The 26,872-nt window shown below is 45.5% G+C and overlaps 1 protein-coding gene across 2 annotated transcripts; it reads right to left on the reverse strand.

The window, feature by feature from the left end:
* Window positions 1-428: 428 nt before the first annotated feature.
* UTP25 (UTP25 small subunit processome component) lies at window positions 429-23,986 on the reverse strand. 2 transcript variants are annotated; one of them, XM_081112680.1, is made up of 12 exons: window positions 23,797-23,986; window positions 22,968-23,007; window positions 21,758-22,028; window positions 19,476-19,664; window positions 18,655-18,743; window positions 17,588-17,998; window positions 14,873-15,092; window positions 13,057-13,259; window positions 11,280-11,462; window positions 11,036-11,148; window positions 10,122-10,367; window positions 429-1,653 (listed from the first exon to the last, which is right to left on the reverse strand). In XM_081112680.1, exons 1-12 carry the CDS (start codon window positions 23,901-23,903, stop codon window positions 1,410-1,412), a joined length of 2,316 nt encoding a protein of 771 aa, XP_080968806.1. In that variant the 5' UTR covers window positions 23,904-23,986; the 3' UTR covers window positions 429-1,409. The 2 variants fall into 2 exon arrangements, with proteins under 2 accessions (XP_080968806.1, XP_080968807.1); XM_081112681.1 differs by lacking the exon at window positions 23,797-23,986 and adding an exon at window positions 23,194-23,347.
* Window positions 23,987-26,872: the final 2,886 nt, after the last annotated feature.

Genomic DNA, 26,872 nt, shown 5'->3' on the forward strand with positions numbered 1-26,872 from the left:
TTGAGGAGACACTGAAACATCTAAAGAAATAAGGATAGTAACGGATCACAACCCAATGAATGACAGATGACACTACAAGTCTGTACACATACAGGTTAATAAGTAAAGGGGGAAGCGATTCTACAGTGGAAAACCTGCAAACGCCACCAGAAACAAGCAGTCAGGCAGCCCTCAGGGATGGGACTGCCCCAGCTCTGCCCCACGATCCCGAGATCGTGCCCCACCTCTGAGAGCAGTGGGCACACAGCATTGCTCCTGAGCTGTTCCTGCCAAAGATGCGTAAGTTAAACCCAATCACAAGGAAACACTCCAAATAATTGGCCTGTAATCTTCAAAAGGGTCAAGGTAAAAAAAAAAGGGTCAAGGTCAAGAAAGCCAGGGAAGAGCTGAGGTACTATTCCAGAATGAAGGACATACAGAGACAGGATAAGTAAAAGCAGCATGTAATTCTGACCACACCCTACCCCTATGAAGGTCGTTATTGGGACATTGGGTAAAACCTGAATGGGTCCAAGGATTAGATGACAAGATATTAACGGCAATTTCCTGATTTGATAGTTGTTTTGTGGTTCCACAGAAAAATGTCCTTTGGTGGTTTTTAAGGAGTGAGAGGCCCATCAAGTCAGCAACTTACTTTCAAATGGTTCTGTACTTTTAATTTTTGTTTAAAAGAATGACTACAATAACGATGAAGATGATGAGGTTGAAGATGGATATTTCAACATCAAAAGTTTCATAAAATTATTTCTTGAAACAGAATAGAAGTTATTTTATATAACATTTTAACTAAAATGTTATATTTGTATAAAATGTATATTTTAACTAAAATATTTACTATTGTGAACTTTAAAAAATCAGTGAATAAATGCACTCTTCTTGGTTGAGTTAAAATCAAGTATTTGTAGTTTTTAAAGTTTGGTTGGGGAAAAATAACAGTTCTACAAAAGCTGTGCAATCCAAAATTCACAGGATATTCAGCAGCGAGAAGTCTTCCAGTTTCTCATCACCAGTTCTCACAAGCAATGACATGTGTGCCTTCCTTACTTTAAGAAAATATCAAACAGAAATAGGCAAACTGAACAAATTTACGAAGTGTAATAAATTAGAGGTAAAAATCACAATAAAAGAATTTATGGCTTAAAAAAAATATTCACAAGTAGAAGTTTGCTTTATCAACTTCTAAGAGTCCCTCCCCTTAGCTTCCTCCTTGAAGATGGGAGTTACCAACATTTGGTTTACGCTGAAGTTTTCAGGGACACGCAACCTGAAAAGAAGTGTCAGACACGATGCTGCTGGTGCTCCTTCCTTATGGCAGTCCTTGTCCCGTAGAAGTGAGCAGAATCCAGTCCACGTGGCACAGAACCAAGCCCAGGTATCATGCCAACGACCATTTCCTGCCCACCAAATCCTCATCTCTCTCCAGTAATGAAGAGGTGGACGTTCTTCTTGGACTGCAGCATCTGCGCGGCCCGCTCCACGCCGACCACCGCAGCCAGCCTCTGGGCATCGTACTTGGAGTAGAGGACAGTGCAGGTCCAGGCGGCTTCCTCTCCTCTGGTGGCGGCTCTCAGCATGTTGCAGACTTCGCTGTAGAAGTGGGGATATGTTGGCAGCTCATAGAAAATCAGGTTCCTGATGCCTTTTATAGTATACCTGTCAGAGGGAAAGAGAGGCCAGGTCTACTTGAGAAACGTATGGGAAAGCTACCGAAGAATCTGCAGGGACGCAGTTCACTCCGCTGCTGTGTGCTCGGCAGGAAGACAAGGGCACCAATAACAACAAAGGTTATGCTCACTAGAGCTTGAAGGGCTTATATCTGTGACAATATATTTGAATTCCTAATATTTGGCTTAAGAGAATGAGAAAATAAATCACATTTCTGAGTCTGCTCTGGGTAGACTTGTGTATACTCTGAGGTAGGGTGGAGAAGATAGTAGATTTGGGATTAGCAGTCTGTCAGAGAAAGCTTAAAAGGCAGGCACTTACAATTTAACATTATCCTCATTATAATCAGGCAACACAGACTGTTCTGTAATGACGATGAGGTCAGAGCCAGCACGTAAGGTAAACCGCATAAACTGTAAATGCTTTCCCATTAGTCTTTTCTTGTCACTCTACAGACATGTTAACGCCACGGCAGATGTCCCAAGTTCATCCATTTACAAAATCCTGCCTGAGGACCCATTAGGCATTATGGGAAAGCAATTAGTTTAACAGCTCATGCAATTCTTTCCCTGCTGCACAGTGCTGCACAGTGGTGGTGGGAGGGAGGAGGGAGTGGTGGACCCTGGGGACTCACCATATGGTTAGGGCCGAGGTCAATCATTCCCTCTGGGGTACTATAAGGAAGATTTTGGATGTTGACAAGCTTCTGATTTTTCCTGTTCGTCTGGCTCATACATTGCTGATGTTATAGACTCCCCTGGGAATTTTATTTTCTTCACAGAGAACAAGCTTTCATTGCCTTTTTATCCCAGGGCTCTTCCTGATCTCTCTGGAGACCCTCCTCTTTCAAACTGTAACTGCAACCCATTCCTTGGTTCACGTTGCAACATCACCTTCCATAAAGGAATTCTAACGGCTAATGAACTTGAGTAAGCTGTTCTACCTCGCTAGTTATTAAAACAAACAAAAACAAACATTGAGCTCCACTTCAGCTAATATGTAGAAAACTCAAAAGAACATTGCTCCCATACTAACAAGAAAACTCCAGAACATATACGAAAGCGTTTCTTTTCTTGAGCCTTGACAGCTGATGTTACGAGGCAACCAGGTGAACTGATTGGATGGGGTGCTGGGAAGCGAGGGTAATGATTTGAAGCATTTGCCCATTTCTGTGGTGTAAATACTTCCCCCTGGCCTATTTCAAGCTACCAATGTCATGTTGCTGAACTTGGAGTTGGGAAGAGACATGTAATGAGATCTCAAGAGCCAGGATAGGCCAGCTTTAGGCCACTAATGACTATTCCAGAGTGACAAGCCCCTCTGAAAAGAGGACATGAGAACTATCTCCCCTTTGGCAGAGAACAAGAGGAAGAAGAAGCTGCCAAGGAAGTGGGTAGGAAGAAAACTGCTACACTTTCCACAAATTCTTAAAGGATAAGTGTGGGCTTGGTTGATAGCCTAGCTTCCCTGGGATTCCTAGACACTCCCTTAGTTCACATTCACTCATGAGCTATATATATATTGATTTCAGAAAGGAAGGGAAAGGTAGAGAGATAGGAACAACAATAATGAGAGAGAATCATTGATTGGCTGCCTCCTGCATGCCCCCTACTAGGGGATCGAGCCCACAACCCAGGCATGTGCCCTAACCAGGAATCGAACCATGACCTCCTGGTTCATAGGTCAATACCAACCCTGAGCCACACCAGCTGGGCACTCATGAGCTCTTTTCCACAGGCCTTCCCTGGAGGTACAGACATGAACCCTTATACGAACTTTCCCAGACCCATATCGTACATGAAGCAAAAACCTGAAGCCAATGGGAGAGGGCAAAGGTCAACTGCTGGTGGGGGAGCGTAGGTGAAACAAAAGCCATCTGCCCTAAGAGAGGTGCAGTAACCATGCCCCAACTTCGTCCATCCCCACGACCTACACCAAGTGAAAAGCAACAGTGGCCTGTTCCTGGGGAAACAACATGAAACCCACTCGGCCCAAGATCCCACAGACGTGAGCAAAGGTCTGCCACCACAGGGGAGAAGCAGGACCTCTTTCCCACCAAGACCCCGCTACAGACACAATTCGCTGCCATGAGGGTGTGCAAGAACCCAGAGAAAGTCCCACCTCCAAACCCAGAATGAGCAAGGCCTGCCTAAAACCAAGCTGACAGGGAGCCCGCTCTCCTGCCTTAAGCCTTGCGGTGGGTAAGCAGGGGCAGCCTGCGGCTGGGGGAGGGGCGGGAGTGTGGAGACAGACCCTCCTCTGACACTGGGTACCAGTCTTGGTGAAAGCTGAGTGAGCAGGGCACTGAGGAAAGGCCCTGCATCACCCAGGCTCCACACGAAGCCATCATCTGCTGGGGGAATAAATGTAAAGTCTGGGCTGTATCCTAGGTTTCTGTAGTAACAACCAAAGCCTGACTAGATTCCCAACTCCCACACTAGTGGCCTCACACAAAGAGGTGTGACTGGACATAAGTACTACTGGCCTCAGCCTCTACATTCAACTGACAATTACAAACAAACAAAAAAACACACAAAAAAAGCAAGAAATATACATCAAAACAATGAGGCTATCATTTTGACTACCAAGTCACTGGTAACAAGCAGGGTTTTGCAGAAATGGGCCAGTGAAGAATAAATTATTGTGTATTTTGGATAGCAGGGGTGAGGGGGTAGGAGGGAAGATAAGGAGAACATGGGAGTGAGCCAATAAGTGGCAATGCAGAGCAAATTTTTAATTGTGTACAGCCTTTGAGGTACCAAGTTTTTCTTTTCAAATTTATCCTAAGGAATTAACTAGGCAACTATGTCACCAACTATGCATATGAAAATACCAACGGCACATTTCAAAGATCTAGAACAAACTCTCCAAAAATTCATCTGGAATAAAAAAGACCACAAATAGCCACAGCAATCCTAAGAAAGAAGAAAAAAGTTGGAGGGATCACAATACCAGATATCAAGCTATATTACCAAGCCACGGTTCTCAAAACTGCCTGGTACTGGCACAAGAACAGTAGACCAATGGAACAGAATAGAGAAACCAGAAATTGAACCAAGCCATTATGCTCAATGAATATTTGACAAAGGAGGCAAGAGCATGCAATGCAGTCCAGACAGTGTCTTCAATAAATGGTGCTGGGAAATTTGGTCAGATACATGCAAAAAAAAATCAAACTAGACCACCAACTTACACCATACACAAAAACAAACTCAAAATGGCTAACGGCCCTAGCCGGTTTGGCTCAGTGGATAGAGCGTCAGCCTGCAGACTCAAGGGTCCCGGGTTCGATTCCGGTCAAGGGCATGTACCTTGGTTGCGGGCACAACCCCAGTAGGGGGTGTGCAGGAGGCAGCTGATCAATGTTTCTCTCTCATCGATGTTTCTGACTCTCTATCCCTCTCCCTTCCTCTCTGTAAAAAATCAATAAAAAATATTTTTTAAAAAAAACAACAAAAAAACAAAATGGCTTAAGGACTTAAATGTAAGACGGGAAACCATAAAAATCCCAGAAGACTCCATAGGCAGCAAAATAGCAGACATATGTCGTAGCAATATCTTTACCAACACAACCCCTAGGGCAATGGAAACTAAGGAGAAAATAAGGAAATGGGACTACATCAAAATAAAAAGCTGCTGAACAGCAAAAGAAACCATCAACAAAACAACAAGAAAGCCCACTGAGTGGGAGAACATATTTGCCAATGATATTTTAGATAAGGGTTTAATCTCCAAAATTTACAGAGAACTCATACAACTTCATAAAAGGAAGGTAAACAATCCAATCAAAAAATGGGCTAGGGACCTAAATAGACACTTTTCGAAAGAGGACATAGAGAAGGCCAAGAGACATATGAAAACACCCTCAAAGTCACTAATCATCCGAGAGATGTAAATCAAAACAACAATGACCATCTTACACCTGTCAGAATGGCTATCATCAACAAATCAATAAACAACAAGTGCTGGCAAGGATGTGGAAAAAAGGGAACCCTTGTGCACTGCTGGTGGGAATGCAGACTAGTGCAACCACTGTAGAAGACAGAATGGAGTTTCCTCAAAAAGTTAAAAATGGAACTCCCATTTGACCCAATAATCCCACTTCTAGGACTATGTCCCAAGAAACCAGAAAGGATATATGCACCTCTATGTTCATAGCAGCACAATTTACAATAACTAAGATTTGGAAACAACCTAAATGCCCATCAGCAGATGAGTGGATTAAAAAACTGTGGTACATCTACACAATGGAATACTACGCCACTATAAAAAAGAAAAAAAAAGGAACTTTTACCATTTGCAACAGCATGGATGGAACTGGGGGGCATTATGCTAAGCAAAATAAGGCAGTCGGAGAAAGATAAATATCACATGATCTCACTTATATGTAGGATATAATGATCAACATAATTTGATGAACAAGAATAGAACCAGAGACAAATGGGGGGGGGGGGGGGAGAGGGGTGGTGGTAGAGAGCAACCAAAGGTCTTGTATGCATGCATATTAGCATAACCAATGGACACAGACACTGGGGTGGTAGGGGCTTGCCCAGGGTGGGAATGGCTTGGGGGGGGGGGGTGTTAATCCGAGAAAAAGGAGACATATGTACAACTTCAGACAATAATAATAAAAAAAAAACCCACAACTACGCATATGGATGTTCTTGGCATTATAATAAAAGGCTAATATACAAATCAACCAAATGGCAGAATGACTGGTCACTATGAAGTGCACTGACCACCAGGAGGCAGATGCTCAATGTAGGAGCTGCCCCCTGGTGGTCAGTGTGCTCCCACAGGGGGAGCACCACTCAGCCAGAAGCCGGACCCATGGCTGGTGAGCGCAGCGGTGGTGGTGGTGGTGGGAGCCTCTCCCTCCTCCATGACAGTGCTAAGGATGTCCCCGGAAGGCTCCTTAACTGCGAGAGGGTGCAGGCAGGGATGAGGGACACCCCTCCCTCCCGGGACACCCCTCCCTCCCCCCCCCCCCACACACCTCCAATGCACAAATTTCACGCACCAGGCCTCTAGTTGTATATAATAGCATAAAAGAGGGGGAAACCTATACTCTTATTAAAAGAAAACTGGGTTAATTACATATCCATGCAATATAATACTATGCAGCCATTAAAATAAGCAATACACACCCCATATATAACATTAATTACATAGGAAAGGTATTTTTACAATGGAGCGGTGGATGAAGAACAGATCTTCTTGGACCAAGTGATTACACTTAGCATCACAAAGAATGGGATGAATAAGATGCAGTGGGAAGTAGACAATATCCTCTAGGTAGCATTCTTACCAAAAAATGTTTCACCTAAATCAGTAGTCCCCAAACTTGGCTGGATGTTGAATCACCTGTTTGCTTTTTAAAATATCTATGCTTGGGCTCAGCCCCAGGCACTGCGATTTAACTGGCATTGAGGTACGACCTGGCAAGGGAATTCTAATGTACAGCAAAGTTTGAGAACCACTGGTTTAAATAAGAAAACAATTAGACAAATTGAGACTGTGGGATTTTCTACAGGAACCTGGATTGGACTCTTCAAAAAATGTCAATGTCACCCTGGCCAGTTTGGCTCAGTGGATAGAGCGTCGGCCTGCGGACTCAAGGGTCCCGGGTTCGGTTCCGGTCAGGGGCATGTGCCTTGGTTGTGGGCGCATACTCAGTGGGGAGTGTGCAGGAGGCAGCTGATCGATGTTTCTCTCTCAGTGATCTTTCTGGCTTTCTGTCCCTCTCCCTTCCTCTCTGTAAAAAATCAATAAAATATATTTTTTAAAAAATGTCAATGTCATAAAAAAAAAAGAGAGAATTATTTTAGGTCACGGTTTCTTAACCTCGGGGCTACTGACATTTTGAGCCAGATAATTCACTGTCCTGTGCACTTAGAACATTTAGCAGCATCCAGGCCTCCACCCACTAGAACCATGAGGCCATCAGAATAACCCTTCAGTTGTGACAACCAAAAATGTCTCCAGATATTGCCAAATGTCTTCTGGGAAGCAAAACTATCCCTGCTTGTTAACTAAGACACATAAAAGAAAGATGTTAACCAAATGCAATGTCTGAGGCTTAACTGAATCTGGGCTAAGGGGGAAACAGCCGCACTGGTCATTTTGGGGACAACCAGCAACATCTGAATAGACACTACATATTAAATGATATTACTGTAGTAATGCCAACTGGTATGATAATGGTGTTGAGGTTAGATGAAAGAATGTTGTTTTAGAAGCTACATGCTTGCTGAGGGAGGTCATCAAAAAGACTTGACCACTGATCAGGCCATCGGCTGGCTCCTCTGTATGGTCTATAGAGAACAGACCTACCACTTCTAGAACTGGGATTCTCATGTAGGAGCAGGGGGTACTCAGAAATACCCAGAAGCCCTTCCCAACTCCAGGAATCCCACCTCCAGAGTTTCTGACTAGTCCCCGGCTGGCAATCCTCCCTGTTGCGGAACCCACAGGTACAGTTCAGAAAAGAGCTTGGAACCTCCCTCTCCCTGGAGGGCCATCCTGACCAAGTGCCCATCCAATTCTAAGATTCTACTGCTTTCATCTCCCCCAAAGAAAATACACCTTCAGACTGAAATTTTTTACTGGCTCACAAATAAACTGTAATATTTCTAACACTGCCTACTTTCATAGAGAACATAAATACAGAATTCCAGAGTTGGATAGTACCGTTCAAAACACATGTACTTTTCCCAAGGTCAAATAAAAAATCAAATCACAAAGGAATTGCTGATCAAAACACCCATCATCACCTTGGTGATCTCTCAAGCAAAAAATTCTCTAGTTGGGAACCCTGAGATAATTAGCAGCTACAGAACTCTGAAGCACATTTTTTCATGCACCTTCAACACAGGTACACCTATTAACCTTCCAGGGTATAAAGCAAATGGCACATGCTAGGTCACACTAGGTTTGTCTTCATAATGAGTTTGCAGGCAAACACGGTTTGTTTGGTAAATAAATGAACAGGAGGCTGTCTTGTCTACTTAGGAGGAAGAGCTCCTTTCTCTTAAGTAGGACGCCATGCTCTCTCCCTGAATAGTTGCTTTATGAGGGCAGACTTCATCCAGCTTAATTCACACTTGCTAAGACACTCACACTGGGAAGCTTTCCAGCCTGCCCACTGCACCGCAAGGGCTGGCTTTCATCTGTCAAGCTAATAGAAAACTACGGGCTCTTAAGACCTGCTGAGTACAAGCTCCCCCCAAATATCACTCTCCAACATGAATGAAAAGAACCTGCTGGAACAAAGCAAATGTCAACAAGAGGCATTCATCAACACTCTTTGGCCAACAGCCTTGCCTGTTGGATGAAGCCCACAAAACACAAATGTAGCCATTTCTCCACTCTCCACTCAGATCACCTTGTCAGCAGACTACCCAAAGAGGTCACGTCAGGGCAGCCTGCTCTGCCGGAGAGCTGTGGGGCTCCTCCCTCCCATCTTGGTAACAAGAGCGTGTCAGGGGAGCACCATCCTAGTATCAGCATATAGGCGATGCAATGCCAAGATACATCATCCGATATGCTCCAAAGCCTGGGAGATTTCTCTGAGAAAACATGCCCCTTGTTGGTATATATGACTGCGAGTTAATAAAACAGTACAGACAGCACCTAAATTCATTGGACATTATTGTGAATCACGAAGGAAAAGGTATCAGGACGCAATTTCCTTCTCTTTTAGGTGAGGGTTCAAATAGGGCTTTTTCACTGGCAGCAGAGAGAATTAGCAAAACAACTGAGAGAACAAAGGGCTGCAACTGTCCCAAATGGTAACAGAAGGCTCAAATCGCCGACTCTCAACACAAATAGAATTGTTTTTAAAAAGGCCAATCTGGCTTATTTTATCAAAGTCGCACGGTGGGGAAGCTAAACAGAGGCTGAAACCCTTAAATAATCAACTCTAAGCCCCTCACCTTTTGCCTCTGCAAAACCAAGGGGCCCCTGACCCTGGTTCTCCTTGGTAAGGAAGTAAGTGCATGCCTACCTCCTCAGGACACAAACCTTTCTGAACATCGACACTGTGCTCAGCCTCTATCTCAACACACAACACAGCTTCTCTGGCAGCCCCTCCCCTTCCTGTATTCACTGTGTTGTCCCAGTAAGAGTTGTTCAACTCTGTCTTTCTAAGGTGTACAGGCACAGCTAAGAAAGTACCCTGAGTATGGACCACTCCAGATCTATACACAGTTATGTTGCTGTCACTCATTTATCTCCTTTTTCAACAATGCCCATTTTGGGAGGAAACCAAGCAACCAAAAAGAGTCTGTCCAGCCCTCAAACTCTAGCTTCCCTGCAGGAGGCAGACTGAGGGCGGGCCTGTAACGCCAAAAAGCCCGGCGTGTGCCGCCATGCTGTGTGCTCACAGCAGGCCATGATTTGCTCTGCATTCCCCCCACACACCCCGAAACAACACCTGGAGCCTCGCACGGCTGTACCTTTTGTAGAAGTGGAAGCGCTCTGTGAGGAGCAGAAACTGCTTCTCCCCGTGAAGGAAGAAGTGTCTGGCCCTGGAGATAGCGGACTTCTGGGTGTACTCGCAGATATGCGTGAAGTTCAGGTCCTCCTTCTTGAAGTAATTTCGGAGACGCACAAAGTCAAAGTAGGAGGGGACATAGATGAGCGTGTGAGACATGACTGCATCACGATACTGAGGCAAAATCTTGTTCACGAAAAAGTTAAACCTGATTGGGAAAGGCAAAGGGCAAAGTCAGTGGCCTAGAGGTGAGCCCGCAGCATCACTACGGAGTGACCTGGGCAAGGCACAACCTCTCTCTGCCTCCCCCAAGAGGCCAATATGGCTCACCTCATCGCAAAGCGATTGCCCTAATACTATTTATCATATAATGCAGTGCTGGTTATCCCAGAAAATTATTCTAGGAGTATCCAACCATATCACATATTCATGCATTCACTCATTCGTTCTGTCATCAGTCAGTCAGTCAACAAATACTTGCTGAACACCTCCCACATGCTAAACACCATTCTGCTTACCATGGTGCCCCTGACTAAACACAATGAGGAGAAGGGACAATACAGAGAGAATCAGAAAAATAGTTCTTGCCCTGAAGGGCTCACAGTTAGGTTGTTGACTTGGGATACTTTGCAGCACCAAGCAGTGTAATACAACTTAAAAATGCCAGTCTAGGGGGAAGGACCCTGCTTTACCTTATTTACCCTCCACTATCTATGGGAACTAGGTCAAGGCACCATTTCTCTTTGAGCTTCAGTTTCTTGCTCTGACAATGGCATGGCTGGGTTCGATTCTCTCCTCTCATTTGGTAAATGGTAATCTATAAAACCAGCATGGAACCCAGTTGTAAATTGGCACGCCATTGGGAGGGACCGGTACCTGGTGTCAATCACTGAAGCTAGGTTTTCAGCTTCCATCCTCTGGAAGACGTGGGGGAGCTGCACCAGCACATGACTGATGGAGCCTGTCAGCGGGACGTTCCTCACGGCCACCTGCCAGGAGTCAATGAGAACATTAGGCGGCGAACTGTCCCTGTCGTCTCCTCTCCTCTCCTTCCTCCTCAGGACCCAAATGACCCAAATAACACACAATGCCTCAGGAGACCCAGAGGGGGAGAGCGCACCTGGCCTTGCACGTTGACGCAGTACTTGTTGAACACGGAGTTGATCTGGGCATCCTGCAGGGCCCCAAACAGCAGTGTCTGGCGGTAGTACTTGGACCAATTATTGAGGCTCCACATCCGCACTCGAGAGAAGTCCACCCCATGTGAGTCCAAGGGCAGCAGGTTCATGTGGTTCATCAAATGCTTTCAACAGAATTAACACTACCCTTAATATTTACTGAGCATTTCCAACTGGCCACTGCTACGCATTTTACAAGCTGTCGTCTTGTTTAACCCCACAGATAAAGTACGTACTGTCATCTCCCAAATCACAGGGACACCGAGGCTCAGGAGTGAGTGACCTGCCCACAGTGAAGTGAACAACCCCAACAAGAAGCTGAAACTGGCCACCTCGTGGGCCTTTCGAAGAGGATCAGATGGTACCTACAGAACATTCCTTTAAAAGGAAATGCCCCTGGTTACTCTATGGATTCCTCAGTCCCACACTTGGACAAGAAGGAAAATGACATGGAAAACAGAGCCGCTGTCCTTCAATGACATGTTCTCTAAACATTACATTCCCAGAGCCACCACACATGCCTCTTCCTCAAATTAAAGACAATGAACCATTAACATGTCTTTTGTATTTAAATTTTTACCTTGTAACATTGTTGAAGGGTAATGAATACTGTAAGTTATGCTCTCCTTTATAAATAAGTACTCCCTTTTATTTGTCCCAAACTACTTACAAGCCCTGGGCTTATGGGAAAGGTAAGTTCTCATATGCCTTAAAAAAAAACAACTAAAGCCAGAACCGGTTTGGCTCAGTGGATAGAGCGTTGACCTGCGGACTCAAGGGTCCCGGGTTCGATTCCGGTCAAGGGCATGTACCTTGGTTGCGGGTACATCCCTAGTGGGGGGCGTGCAGAAGGCAGCTGATCAATATTTCTCTCTCATTGATGTTTCTTTCTATCCCTCTCCCTTCCTCTCTGTAAAAAATCAATAAAATATATTTTTAAAAAAAAACTAAAAAAACACACCAAAATACCTAGAGCTCCATGATAAGGATTGTTCCAAAGCATAGGTTTTTAATCCTAAAACTGACAACACTGCAGAATATGTAGAGAGGGAAAAATAAAAATTACAGCACAAATTACAGCAGAGGGATAAAGACATCCACATTTCTCTGCAAAACAAGATCTCACATTAAGAAATTGTGAACAGCCCTAGCTTGTTTGGCTCAGTGGATAGAGCCTGTGGACTGAAGAGTCCCAGGCTCGATTCCAGTCAAGGCCACATGCTCAGGTTGTGGCTTCGATCCCCAGTGTGGGATGTGCAGGAGGCAGCCAATCAATGATTCTCTCTCATCATTGATATTTCTAACTCTCTCCCCCTCTCCCTTACTCTCTGAAATCAATAAAAATATATATTTGAAAAGAAAAAGAAAAAGAACTCGTGAACAATGCTCTCCCATCTCCACTGAAGACCAAACCAAAAGAAAGCATAAACCGTGAGAGGCATTATGTCAAATGAAGACATTTCTAGTGGGGATGAATAGGCCACACTAGAGTTCTGTTAGCAGAAATGACCTTTCAGGGGAAATCTTTTCTGGAGATTTGAAAATATTGACAAGAATTTCTGTCTCTTTGGACAGTTTATTGACCACTCTGTGGGTAATTAGAAAATGTGGACTATGTCCCTGCTTCCAAACTACCCCTGCGTTTAGATCTAGACAACAGAAATAACCCCAAGGATAAACCAGAGCTCCCTGCCCTCTAATGTGAATGACCAGCATTACCAGGACATGCTCCCAGTTCTGCATCAGGTAAATGTCAGCTTGATCAATGATGAGAAGCTCAATAGAAGACAAAAAGTCAAAATCCCTCTTCTTCTCCCCTTCTGCGCCAATGATGGTCCTCAAGCCCAGAGGGGAGGCAATGAGGATGTCCGAGGAGTAAAAGGGGGCATAGAGCCGGATGCTTCTCTGAAGTATTGCCACTCCTACACAAAACAGACAAGTACACATCAGTTCATTCATCACTACCCCACCATTAGCTCCCACCCTCTCCAAGCACCCCAACCTTGTACCTTGCCAACCTTTCCCCTTAGCATAGAACCATGCTCGAACTGACTTACTAAAACCATCCTCCCTCCCTTGCACCTGTGGTCCCTTCTGGCTCCCACTCTCTTCCTTTCCTGTCAAACTGCTCCAGAAAACTGCCTCTACTTTGACATCTCAATGCACCGCAACCCGGCCTCTGATGCTCAGGAGTCACTGAAATGGCTCTTGCTAAGGTCGCAAATAGCGCTCACTCACAATTCAATGGCACTTCAGCCTTTCTTGTCATGAGTGCATAAGCAGCACTTTGCACACACCCTCCTTGAAATGTCCTTTCCTAACTGGTGGTTTTGAACGCTGACTTCCATTTCTATCATTATCAATCTTTCCAGATCCAAAGAACTCTTCCACAAATCCCTGATTCACCCTCAGGTGCGACTTTCACTCTACATAGAGCTCTGGGTAAACTTATTCACTAACCAGGGTTTTAACATCACCTCTACACCACTTTATATTTCTAGCCCACGTCACTTTTCTGAGCTGCAAGCTCATCAGCTGTCAGCGCTGCTGGACACCTGCGAGGGTTTAAAACTGCACATCAACTCTTGTCCCCTTGCACCTGGCACCCGAGCTGAAGCGTGGGTGCATTTTAGGTTGTGCCCGGCTTATTCCCCCTGAGGTCTCTGCACAGGCAGTTTCCTGTCCCAAATCTTTTCCTCCACTCTGACCATGCCCATTTGTAACTGGCTAAATCCCACTCAGGTTTCAGCTTAGTACAGATGGCACCTCCACCAGGAGGCCTTCCCTAACCACTCTGTGCCCACGCGGGTAAGGAGACTGTTTTAAATGCTCCCAGAACTCCCACTGCGAACTCGGATCATAACAGTTATCATTCTGTACTGCCTGTTCCCCCATGAGGCTGGACTTCCTTACCAGCAGGCATCATAACTTTTATTCCTATATCCCCAGCTTCTTATCAGTGCCTGGAGCACAGTAGATGCTTAATAAGTGTTTGATGAATGAGCATATTTGACTAATGAATATTTTCCAAGACCTCCTATCAAATATACAACCAACCAAGCACTTGGGAGCTCAATGAGAGACAAGAAAAAGTGTGAATGGTTGAGTGGGAGTCAGGAAGTCTTGTGTGGTGATAGTTGGGGGAGGGGGGGGGCGGAGGGAGAGGGGGAGGCAGGAGGAAGGTCCACCACTGTGCAGATACTGTTTATTCAGCCTCCCCAGACTGACCCCCTCAGCCCATCACCTCCAGCTCCCCAAGAACTCCTGCAGAAGCTATGCGTGTGCTGAGACATTTTATTATAACGTGCATGTGCTTTCAGAGAACTGCACCCCATCAGTCAAGTGTCTGTCTACCCATCAGCCTCAGCAAGACTCTCTGCCCTGGCCAACAACACGTCTCTAATGCACTCTGGTTCCGTCAGGAGGCTGAGCCAGTGACCCCTGAAAGATGCCTAATTCCAGGCTTCAGCCTCCAGCTATGAGACCCCCGCACCTCAGGCCCCTCAGGGTCTCAGGTTTGACGAGGAGGAATTACCGATCCTAAAGTGGTCATCGATGTTGCCGACAAATACGGCTTCGTAATCCTCAGGCCTCTTCAGGTTGGGTGGTCTCTCCTCGGGATCCGAGCCATACTCTCCGTTAAACCTCTTCTTGTTGCTCACAATTATTTTCTTCTTGCTGTCGCCCTCCAGGAGGCTGATGAAGAGCTGGACCACCCGCAGAGCAGCTTCCCGGAACGGCACCACGATCAGCACCTGCGGAGGGACAATGGCAGCCATGGTGGGGAAGGGGAGGAAGGGCAGCTCACGGTGAGCCTGTGAGAACGTGCTGCTGACACGCCCTCCGTACAGCAGGGGCCCAGCCCCTTTGCACAGAACCTGGCCCAGTACCAGAAGCTGAGCACCTTTCATACCCACAGCACCACGTCCTGTGGACTTTAATCTCATGGCTGCGTGGGAGGCAATTCTCAAGCAAACCTGGGAAATACCTTTTAGGCTAAAGCAGTGGTTCTCAACCTTCCTAATGCCGCGACCCTTTAATACAGTTCCTCATGTTGTGGTGACCCCCAACCATAAAATTTTTTTCGTTGCTACTTCATAACTGTAATTTTGCTACTGTTATGAATCGTAAATATCTGACATGCAGGATGTATTTTCATTGTTACAAATTGTACATAATTAAAGCATAGTGAGTAATCACAAAAATATGTAATTATATATGTGTTTTCCAATGGTCTTAGGCGACCCCTGTGAAAGGGTCGTTCGACCCCCAAAGGGGTCGTGACCCACAGGTTGAGAACCGCTGGGCTAAGTCAATGCCTTTAACAGAGGAGGCCACTAGCAAAAACCCAAGGACATAAACACACAAGCTCTTTGAGGGCAAGGAATGTGACTCACTTCTGTCTCCCACGAAACTTAGTAACAGTATTTTTACACATTAAGACCCAAGGAACAAATATATGCTGAATAAAAAAAGAATCAGATGCAGTAAGTGGAGAGCACATAAAGCTGGTAAGGAAAGGGACAAATGCATCACTACTTTTCTAGACATTCTGTAGTACATTTTTCAGAAATTATGATAAAGCATTTGTGAAATAAGATCCTATTTTAATGGGAAATATAGGCTTAGTTTTCCGAACATTTCCTAAACAGGTTAAAGGTACAACTATTGAGGGAAAAAACAAAAGATGCTTAAAAAGTAAATAATTTCTAACCACCCTTTTGTAAACAATCCAATCAGTGGAAATAACCCCAATTAGATCATGTAATTCACCATATGCTCAATGTGCTTCCTGGGTAATCTGTCTCTTATTCTTTTTTGCAATTCTAAATGGAAAGACATAATCTCATAACCCTGATGTTCAGGACCATGAGGTAGTTTCTCTGGAAGGCAACCATTATGGCCAGAGAGGGACACAGATTCAATGCAGGGACAATGGATCGAGGGTGAAGAGGGGCGAGCATTGTCCCGGCTGAGACACTAAGTGTCTAGGCTTCGATTTCCCAGTGATCAAACAAGGAGGTTGGACTAAGAAACTCTAAGAGCCCTAGCTGGTTTGGCTCAGTGGATAGAGCGTCAGCCTGCAGACTGAAGGGTCCCGGGTTCGATTCCGGTCAAGGGCATATGCAGGGGTTGTGGGCTCGATCCCCAGTAGGGGGTGTGCATTGATGTTTCTAACTCTCTCTCCCTCTCCCTTCCTCTCTGAAATAAAAAAAAATAATTTTTTAAAAAAATATCCTTGGGTGAGGATTATAAAACATAATAATAAAATAAAAATATATTAAAAGAAAAAAGAGCCCTAACTGGTTTGGCTCAGTGGATAGAGCGTCGGCCTGCAGACTGAAGGGTCCCAGGTTCGATTCCGGTCAAGGGCATGTACCTTGGTTGCGGGCACATCCCCAGTGGGGGGTGTGCAGGAGGCAGCTAAGCGATGTTTCTCTCTCATCGATGTTTCTACTTCCCTTCCTCTCTGTAAAAAAATCAATAAAATATATTTTTTAAAAAAATAAAGAAAAAAGAAACTCCATGAGCCACACCAGTATTAAAACTGGGGGACCCCATTAAGCTCAATGGGAACAATCTAAAAAGATGAGGCTTTTTTAATAGGGAGCAGCATGGGCTAAGGGGAGGGAAGGCTGACACAAGATCCAGCTCCATAACAGCATGGACAGTTAACAGAATTAAAGGTGTTTTCTGTCACAGCCATAAATCCACTGTAGCTTGGCTTTATGAGCCCAAATAAATGTAATCACTTTAAGCAGCAATAACTATACAATGGAAAATAGGGATTTTCCTTTTCCAAGGTTTGTGTATTTCTGTGGCTTAGTGAAGAGGACCTCTGGTTCTCACGCCCCCTCTGCTGCTCCCCTCCTGGCTCTCTTTAGCAAGGCCCCTACGAATCTGGTCTCAGTCCAGTGTCACACATGGGGATTAAATAAGAGGCTCAGTAAGGTCCCATCCAGCTCCACAACCACAAAGGAGAGGTGTATAATAGAGTTACTTACAGATGCTCAGGATTTACCTTAAAGGAGAATTATCATGGAGTGACCTCCTCCTAAGTTCCCAGTGAGAGCCAGTTAGAAACAGTCCCAGAGCACTGCTCTGACACCACCTGGTCATCCGATGTGCTCCCTGCTGGCCTCATTCACTATTCTAGTCACTAAAATGCCTGAGTGCCTAGTAAGTGCCCCTCTATGGCAGTGCCCTGCAGCCTCCTTCTTGAGGGCAAGGCTCTCCTGCTGCCACTCACCTTGGGCCTTGTCAACCCTTGGTCCCTGAAGTCGTCATCGTCGCCCACCCCAAGTTTCCGGCTCCGGCGCCTGCTGTTGTTGCCAAGCACCTGGGCGTTGGCTTTGAGGACGTGGTTTATGGCGTGCAGGCAGTACACGTGGCGGATCTCCTCCCCGTTCTTCAGGGCGGTCCTTTCTGGGTAGAACAAGTCCTGGTAAGAATTCATAATCAAGAACAGCTCTTTCTGGAGCGGTGTGAAGGGGCTACTTGATTTCTGGGGACCGGAGAGAAACTGGCTGTTGGTCTTGGTCCAGGTGGATTCCAGGGGCTTCTGGAGATAAAGTGCCTTTAGGTCAAGGTCCTTTGGGGGTTTAAATGTTTCCAGCTTCTGAAACTTGGATGAAAAGACAAGCTGACCCAGAGTGGGCCACTAGGAGAGAGACAGAGCAAGAGCTATGTTAGAAATGAATTATAACACCTCATATTCACATAGTACTTTATAATTTACCAAGATCTTCCATGATCTACAGTAATCTCATTCAATCCTCACCACAACCCTGAATGCTCTTCTTACAGTGTAGGAAATGCTGAGGGCCAGAGAGGTTACATGATTCAGACCAATGTTTTCAAACAGTGTTACAGAAATTATAGCAATGGAGAAGATTAGTGGTCACCAAGGATTGGGAATGGGGTCAGGGGAAACAGGAGGGATCTGTATGGTGCTGGAAATGTGCTGCATCCTGACTGTGGTGGAGGGTAGGGGAACCGACTCATGCAACAGAACAGTACAGAACTAAACACACACACACACACACACACACACACACACACACACACACACACACACTGAGCAGGAGTAAAACGGAGGAAATGTGAGTAAGACAGGTAGACTGGCTCCCACACTCCAGCTTCTCAGTCCCTTTCTAGCTACACCTGTGCCCCGCAAGGATCCTCCAGCCTCCCTGTGTCCTGCTCCCCATCAAGCCACCCACCACTGGTGTATGTCCCGTATTCAGGGAGACCGCTAACACCCAAGCCCACTGCTTTGCTTAGAGCTTCCCTCCCCCGTGACTGAGCAATACTTACTTTTAGCTCATGGGTAGTTTTGGGATTTGTGGCAATGGCCTGAATTTCTTTTTCTTTCAGTTCCTTGTTCACATGGTGCAGAAATGGATCTAATTGGGAAATACAGACTGTCAGACACTTGGAGGAAAGGGCAGGCCTGTTTTGGTCTTCCCCTGTGAATGACACGCTGCTCTTCGTGGTAACCCCCTTTTCCCGTCTACTTTCCCCAAACTCGCTCCCGGTCCAGAGCTTGAACGTTTCTGACAGCTTCATTTTCTAAAGCACTTTTCCAATCACACTGCTTCCCAGCTCAAAAACCTTCAAAAAAAACTCCTCATTCTGAAATTTGGGGAATTACAGGATGTACCTTCAATACCCCGTGAATTACACAGCCCTCAAATTCTTCTGCCTCTGTTGCTTTCTTTCCATTTTATTTTTATTATTATTATTATTATTATTATTATTATTTTGTTGTTAATCTTCACCGGAAGATATTTTCCCATTGGTTTTTAGAGAGAGTGGAAGGGTACAGGAGAGAGAGAAGAGCAAGGGAAGGGTAGAGAGGAAAATGCACAGTACTTCTCCTCTTTCTCTTCCTTCCCTACTTGGGAAGAAAGTCGACGTCTTCAATTATGAAAATGTGAGGCCTGGGAACTGGCCTCCCTGCCTACCAGGCTTACGCTGTCTGCTTTCCCCAGCAGCTCCCCCACACACTCCCGACTCCCAGTGCTGCCTAACCATTGAAAAGCACAATCCGGCTGCTAAAGTATCTGTTCTTATTGCTACTCATTCCAGCAACAAGAGATCAGTGTGTGTGAACCCACAACCTCTGTACTAAGCACCTGATGAATTCTGATCTTGTGATCCTTTCAGAGAACAGTTGCCTCCACTTTCCTCTTCGAGAAAATTGGTTTCCAGGCTGAAAAGTGACTCATGTTTTGTATCTGTAAACTCCTCCGGGGATTCTTGTTGTGATGTGCCAGGTGGCTCGTCCCCATCTTTTTCCTTGGGGTCAGCAGGTAAGACGTTACCTCCAATTTTGAGAAACATTTTGTAAATACAATTATACATCTGTTGACAAATAAAATCTAATTCCTTAGCTTTTTTCAACACTGATGTTCATTGCCATCATTTACTTTTAAGCAAATTCAGGTGGAAAACAAATTTCAAGATTAAGCTCGATTGTTGACCCAGTTCCACTTCTAGGAACTTATTCCAAGATGATAACTAGACAAAGTACACTAAACTCTACATGTAAGACAGTCAACGCAGCACTGGGTTTTACAAGAAATTACTGGGAAAAATGATTCCATCATTGTCTATCAATGGGGTAATTAGGTTACCACATATCATTACAATGGAATACTATCCAGTTAAGAAGCTAATTTTTAGTCCAGTTACACACATGGAAAAAAGTCCATGTGATATTACTAAAGAAAAAATTAGGTAACAGAAATGTGTGAGATCATTTACACATACACACAGATACATGTACATACTCGTCCTTCTATGCATATCTATAAAAAGTAGCCTGGCAAATTTTATAATGCTAAACATGTTTATCTCTAGGTGGTGGGATATAGGTTAACTCTACTACATTCTTGGATTTTTACAGTAAATATATATGCTACTATGTTCTTGGATTTTTACAGTAAATATATGTTACTTTTATAATGTAAAACAAAACAAAACTTGATTTCGAAAAATCCAAAACGGGAAAGAAAAATGGAAAAACAAAACAAAAAAGACACCTCTAAATCTGAGACAATGAATTTTTATCCTATTAAAACTAATGGCCGAAACCGGTTTGGCTCAGTGGATGGAGCATCGGCCTGCGGACTGAAAGGTCCCAGGTTCGATTCCGGTCAAGGGCATGTGCTTGGGTTGCGGGCGTATCCCCAGTGGGAGATGTGCAGGAGGCAGCTGATCAATGTTTCTCTCTCATTGATGTTTCTAACTCTCTATCTCTCTCCCTTCCTCTCTGTAAAAAATCAATAAAATATACTTAAAAAAACAAAAACAAAACAAAAACAAAAAACTAATGAATTAAAATACTATGGATGAATCACAAAAGGAGGAGCTAAAGGATCCAGACACAAAAGGCTACATGCTTCCACTTACATAAACTTCTAGAACCGGCAAAACTAATCTCCAGTGAAAGAAAGCAGGTCAGGGTTGCCTGATGCCTGGGATGGGAAACTGACTGTAAAAGGACGAGAAGGAACTTTTTGGAGCTATTGGAAATGTTCCTAGCTTCCTTGTGATGGTAATAACACAGGTGTATACATTTGTCAAAATCCATTGAATTATATACTTAAAAGGGGTCCACTTTATTGCATGTAAATCAGACCTCAATAAAGTTGATTTTAAAGTAAAAGAAGAAACCTAGGACTCTTAGTGAGAAAGGGTTCCTTTAAGCGTGCAATCCCAGCCCTCCTCTGAAGCTTTCCCTTGTTAAATTACCCTGGCTCAGCAGCTCTTCACCACCTTATATCCAGCTGTTCCATGAAAACCTGCTTCTTGAAAAATTTTGTATATTTGTGTCTCTTTTCCATTAACCTAGATTTTCTGAGGAACGGAAATCTCTTTAATAAATTGAGACCATCGCAAAAGCAAAATTATGTTCTCTTTCCTCTATTAAGGGAAACTTTGGTGAAGCCCTGGAAATCCTTAGCAAAAATGCTACCTCTGCATGTTTCTCGCAAGAAGGTCCTATGTTGCCCTGACCGGTTTGGCTCAGTGGATAGAGCGTTGGCCTGCGGACTGAAGGGTCCCAGGTTCGATTCCGGTCAAGGGCATGTACCTTGGTTGCGGGCACATCCCCAGTGGGGGATGTGCAGGAGGCAGCTGATCGATGTTTCTCTCTCATCAATGTTTCTAACTCTCTATCCCTCTCCCCTCCTCTCTGTGGAAAAATCAATAAAATGTATATTTAAAAAAAGGAGAAGAAGGTCCTATGTTTTCATCAGACTCTCAAAGTTATTACTAAGGCCAACAAGTTTAGGAATCTCTGCTTTGGATCCACATGCTTTCACCAAACTCACACAGTACAGGGCACTGTGCCCAGGGGGCAACCTGTCTATGGTCCTGGCACAGAGGATGAACCCACACGGAGGACACTTACTCTCCCGCATCCCAGCAGGTGCTGCCGCTGTCTCCTCCTCCACACTGACATCGCTGTCACCATCTTCACTGTTCATTTCTGCCTCAACTAGAGCTGCTGCTGCTTCTTCTTCTTCTTCTTCTTCTTCCTCTTCCTCCTCTTCTTCCTCTTCCTCCTCCTCATCTTCCTCAGAAACATTCTTTAATGTGGCGAGCAGTTTGTGGTACCCAGAAACTTGTTCTGGTTCACTCTCTGCTTCACTTTCAGAGTTTGAAGTATCTGAGCTCTCTGACTAAAAAGGAAATGGGAGTTTTAAAAACAAAATTATATTGTTCTTGTTGCTACCTTATGGCTATCATCAGGTCAACAGCATAACAGGCTCAGACTTTCCTAAATAAAAATGAGCTTTTCTGCAAATACGCAATCCTGTCGATTCAAGCAAGCCCAGCACCACATGTACTTAAATAGTTAATCTAGCTAAGACCCTAACAAGCATGTCAAACTCGCAGCCATACGCCTCATTTAAATAAAGGCACCACACCTAAATAAAAGAGGCCTGCGAGTTTGACATGCTTGCCAGCTCAATCTTCTTTGAACTGCTAATGTTCCACACGGGAAGAAAGCTAACATAAAGCTATAGGTTATGGAGATCTAACCTATTTAAAGGAGCAACAGGAAAATTACAATACAAAAAAAGAATGCAGGCTGGTAAGCATCCCTAGCAGGTTCTAATAGATTGATCAAACTCTAGTTGCTGCTGAAGTTATCACAATGGCATTTTAATGACACCTGCATTCAAAATGAAGCAATATCACTAAAATAACAGCTTACATCTAGAATCAAAAAGAATGAAAATGTAGCCAAACTTTATTACTACATACTAGAGGCCCGGTGCATGACATACGTGCACGGAAGGGGGGGGGGGAGGGGATGGATCCCCTCAGCCCAGCCTGTGCCCTCTCGCAGTCTGGGACCCCTAGAGGACACCACCATAGCTGTGCTCACCAGCCTGAGCCCGGCTTCTGGCTGAGCAGCACTCCCCCTTTGGGAGCACACTGACCACCAGGAAGCAGCTCCTGCGTTGAGCGTCTGCCCCCTGGTGGTCAGTGCGCATCATAGCGACCAGTCAATTTGCATATTAGCCTTTTATTATACAGGAGGAGGAAGGATAGGATAATTTTAAAAGTAACAACCCAGAACCAACTATCATAAAGAAGGCAGAAAGCATTACCAGTTGACAAATCTGCGGTTTTGCTTCCTTGCTGGAAACCCTGAGAAGAAACAGGTAACGGTTAACTGTAAGTATGTTGCAATTAGGAAATCGTCTGATGACACAACTGTCAATGACAAGGGCAGAACATACCATCATAAACACAGTGTAACTACAGAGTCGTGTAAAAACAACACGTGCACTGGGACTGCGACGGTAAGAAGACAGCAAACAGGTAACAACTGACCAATCAAGAGTCTCCCGAGGTCACGTGGCAAACACTAGCGTCGCACAACTACGGGCTCTGCTCCCCAAGAGGCTCAAGGTGGCAAACAGGAGGCCTCGGGCTCACCGCGTCTGGACCCTGCCTTCACCAGAGCATCCCTCTAGGTCCTGGACCACGCGGCCCCGTGGTGGGAGCAGCCAGGCACGCAGAGGAGCCCACGACCACCCACACTTCAGTCCGAAGGTCCCAAGCCATTGTTTAAAGAAACGAAAAAGAAATCAATGCAGGAAATCTCCCTCCATACAAAAGCCGGCCGCCGCCGCGGGAGTGCGGTCCGGCATGGAGTTACGGGCTCAACAAGGGGAGGGAGACCCGTCTCCGGGGGGAGGCCGCCAGCATCCGCCCAGCGCAGGCCCCGCGGGGCGCACCCGAGTACCCCTATAGTGGGTCGCACCCCGAGTACCTCTATAGTGGGGCGCACTCCGAGCACCCGGGCGCCGGGGAGGCGTGGGGCGAGGCGGGAGCTGCTCCTCGCCATCCCCGGGAGGCCGGCGGCCCAGCCCGGGGAGCGGCTCCCCGCGACCCCCGCCTCCCGCCCCGAGAAAGACGCTGGCCCCTCCGTACCTGTCATAGAAGGGATGCTCCTCGCCGAAATCCCGAAGGTGCTTCTTCTGCTTCTTGGTCAGGGTGCTGAGCAGCTGGCTCTGGCTGCGGCTGCTGCGTTTACCCATCGCGAGAAAGCCAGTGCGTCCGCCTCCAGAGCCGCGCCAGCCGCCGCCAAACTGTTCCTTCTGCTCACCAGCGTGGGCTCGCCGGCGGCGCTTTACGGCGGAGGCAAGCTGCCATAAAGCAGACCCGCTTTACGGCGCGCTTTTACGACCGGCGTTAGAAATTCCTAGTCCCGACTCTGCCCCCTAGCGAGGGGCGCTGGAAGCACAGGCACGCGTGCCCTTGTGTTCTAGTCCTAGAACGTGGGCTGGTAGGCTTGGGGCTGCCAGGGCTGAATACATGGGGGGCCTGCTCCGTGCTTCTGTTTGTTTGGGTTGTGGGAGTCAGCCTGCATAAACATGTAGTAGCGGAGATGATTATATTATACCATGATGAAAATACCAACCTAGCCGAAACCGGTTTGGCTCAGTGGATAAAGCGTCGGCCTGCGGACTGAAGGGTCCTAGGTTCGATTCCCGTCAAGGTCATGTACCTGGGGTTGCGGGCACATCCCCAGTAGGAGATGTGCAGGAGGCGGCTGATCGATGTTTCTCTCTCATCGATGTTTCTAGCTCTCTATCTCTCTCCCTTCCTCTCTGTAAAAAATCAATAGAATATATTTTTTAAAAAAAGAAATGAAAATACCAACCTAGCCCTGGCCGGTTTGGCTCAGTGGATAGAGCAGGGCGGACCGAAGGGTCCCGGGTTCCATTCCCATACAGGGCACATGTCTGGGTCGCAGGCTGATCCCCACTAGGGGGCGCGTGCAGGAGGCGACCGATCCATGATTCTCTCTCATTGATGATGTTTCTATCTCCCTCCCTCCCTCTCCCTTCCTCTCTGAAATAAATAAAAATATATTTTAAAAAAATACCAACCAATATGTAAGGGTGCCCACACATCTCACTTCATCTTCACGACACGGTAGAACTAAATTACCTGTCTCAAAAAGCAACTCTTGGCAAAGGGAAATGGAAAACATTTTAAGGTGGAGTAATCTATAACAATAAAAGTATAATATGCTAATTAGACCGGACAGCCGAACAGCCTTCCGGATGAAGCCGGGGCTGCGAGGGCTTAGGCAATATATATATATATATATATATATATATATATATAAAATAATTAATTTCAGAGAGAGGACAAGGGGATAGAAACATCAATGATGAGAGAGAATCATTGAATGGCTGCCTCCTGCTCACCCCTACCGGGGATCAAGCCTGCAACCCAGGTACATGCCCTGACCAGGAATCGAACCTGTGATCTCCTGGTTCATGAGTTGACGCTCTACCACTGAGCTACAACGGCTGGGCTATTTTATATCTTGATCGTGGTGGTAGTTAACTTTGACTACAATTACTCAGAGTAATCACACTGTACTTTTAAAATTGTTGAATTTTGATGTATGTAAATAATAACCTCCATAGACAAAGAGGAAAGAGCCTAAAACAAAACAGGGCTAGTCCTCCAGGGACATGCCACACGATGAACACAATGACACTTTCCTCCTCATGATCCCTATATAAGATCACGTCCTATAAAAACAAAGTGGTAATTCATGCACCACAAAATTCACCTGAATTTTTAAGGTGAAACAGGAGCCTGTTCACTTGGCTCTGCTACGGGAGGGGGGAACGGGGGGTGCCTCTGTGGGAAAATGTGAGCTTTGCCCGGTACCATGTCACACCTGCAGAAGTGGTACTGGCACTATGAGGATCCCAGTCATGTCAGTTCTGGTGGCCATCTGCTCCTCCTAATTGTTTCTGGGAGGCTGGGGTGGAGCAGGGAGGGCAGGTAAGGGAGTACCAAGGAAATATGCAAACCGCGGGTGGTGCCAACCGCTGGCCCAGCTAAGGAAACCATAAACAAACAGACATCTGTCTTCTGTCTAATGTCAAGATAAAAGGCACAGTCACTTATGTTAACAAAAGGCTGTGTGCAGAATGTCATCATATATTTTAAGGCACCGACCACAGCCTAACCTGGCTGAAACAATAAAGACTCAGTCTTTTTTGTCTTCCTCCCACCCTATGCCCAGTGCCCCAGCTTCCCCCCCCAGAGGCAACCAGTTTCTTGGTGTTCTTCCAGAAATCGTCTATAAAAAGCCATGCTCTTGAGCAATTGAGGTGACTCCTTACCCTCCTGGTTTCCACATCCTTGTGGTCCTGTGGACAGGTCTAGACTGTTCCCAGGTTTAGGCAAAAATGTGCCCAGCTCCACCCAGCGGGCCTCCTCATTGGTTCACTGAGCAATGGAAAAGGGGCCCCTCGTCTCCTGAAAATACCTACATCAGCCTCTGACAGCGTAAAAGGAGACCCTTTGTGACATTTTAACCTGAGACTCCAGAATTTGAACATTTTTTTTTTCACGTCTCAAGTCAAAGTCCTCTTAGTAAAAGCCACACAAAGAAGATGTATGTGCCAACTAGTGAAGGCCCTGGGGAAAGCGCAATGAAGGCAACATTTGTTCATCAATTTCTCCTTCCCACAGGTGGCCTTTCTTTTCCTTCCTCTAAGGGTTTTCTTTCGCCTTTACCCTCAGACACACAGTATTTTCAGGGCTAAAGGCCGTCCAGGAAATAATCTTTGATGCTAGTTCACAAAGAGAGGTTCCTGAATTAAGGTTACTTTTCCCAGGGTATTTGCAATTCCCCGGACACTTCCCAGGATAATGTCTAGGCATCTCTTAGGACAAGAATTTCAGAATGTTCAGAAAAGTGTTAATACATTTTTTAAATTAAAAACCTTTTCTTGTGGAAAATTTCAGGTATACTCGTATACAAAAGTAGACAAAATGGCATAAAGCACTCCCGTGTACCCATTGCTCAGCTTTACCAATGATCGACACAAGGCTATCTTGTTTCATATACAAGTCTATTCCCACCACTGCCCCTGACACTCCTCTTCATTATTTTTTAAGTAAATCCCAGGCATCAGATTATTTCATCAGTAAATATATCACCCTGCGTTTCTAAAGACACAGGTTATTTTTT

This window comes from Myotis nattereri (genome assembly GCF_964212035.1).
Source record: "Myotis nattereri genome assembly, chromosome: 18".
In the NCBI taxonomy this organism is placed as follows: Eukaryota; Metazoa; Chordata; class Mammalia; order Chiroptera; family Vespertilionidae; genus Myotis; species Myotis nattereri.

What these genes read in the sequence shown, in the direction of transcription:
- UTP25 (XM_081112680.1), bottom strand. Translation starts at nt 23,903, where the DNA reads ATGGGTAAACGCAGCAGCCGCAGCCAGAGCCAGCTGCTCAGCACCCTG. An exon ending in ACAAGATCAGAATTCATCAG is followed by an intron (nt 18,744 to 19,475) that starts GTGCTTAGTACA and finishes TTTCCCAATTAG; the next exon opens with ATCCATTTCTGCACCATGTG. An exon ending in CGATGACCACTTTAGGATCG is followed by an intron (nt 13,260 to 14,872) that starts GTAATTCCTCCT and finishes TGTTTTGTGTAG; the next exon opens with GAGTGGCAATACTTCAGAGA.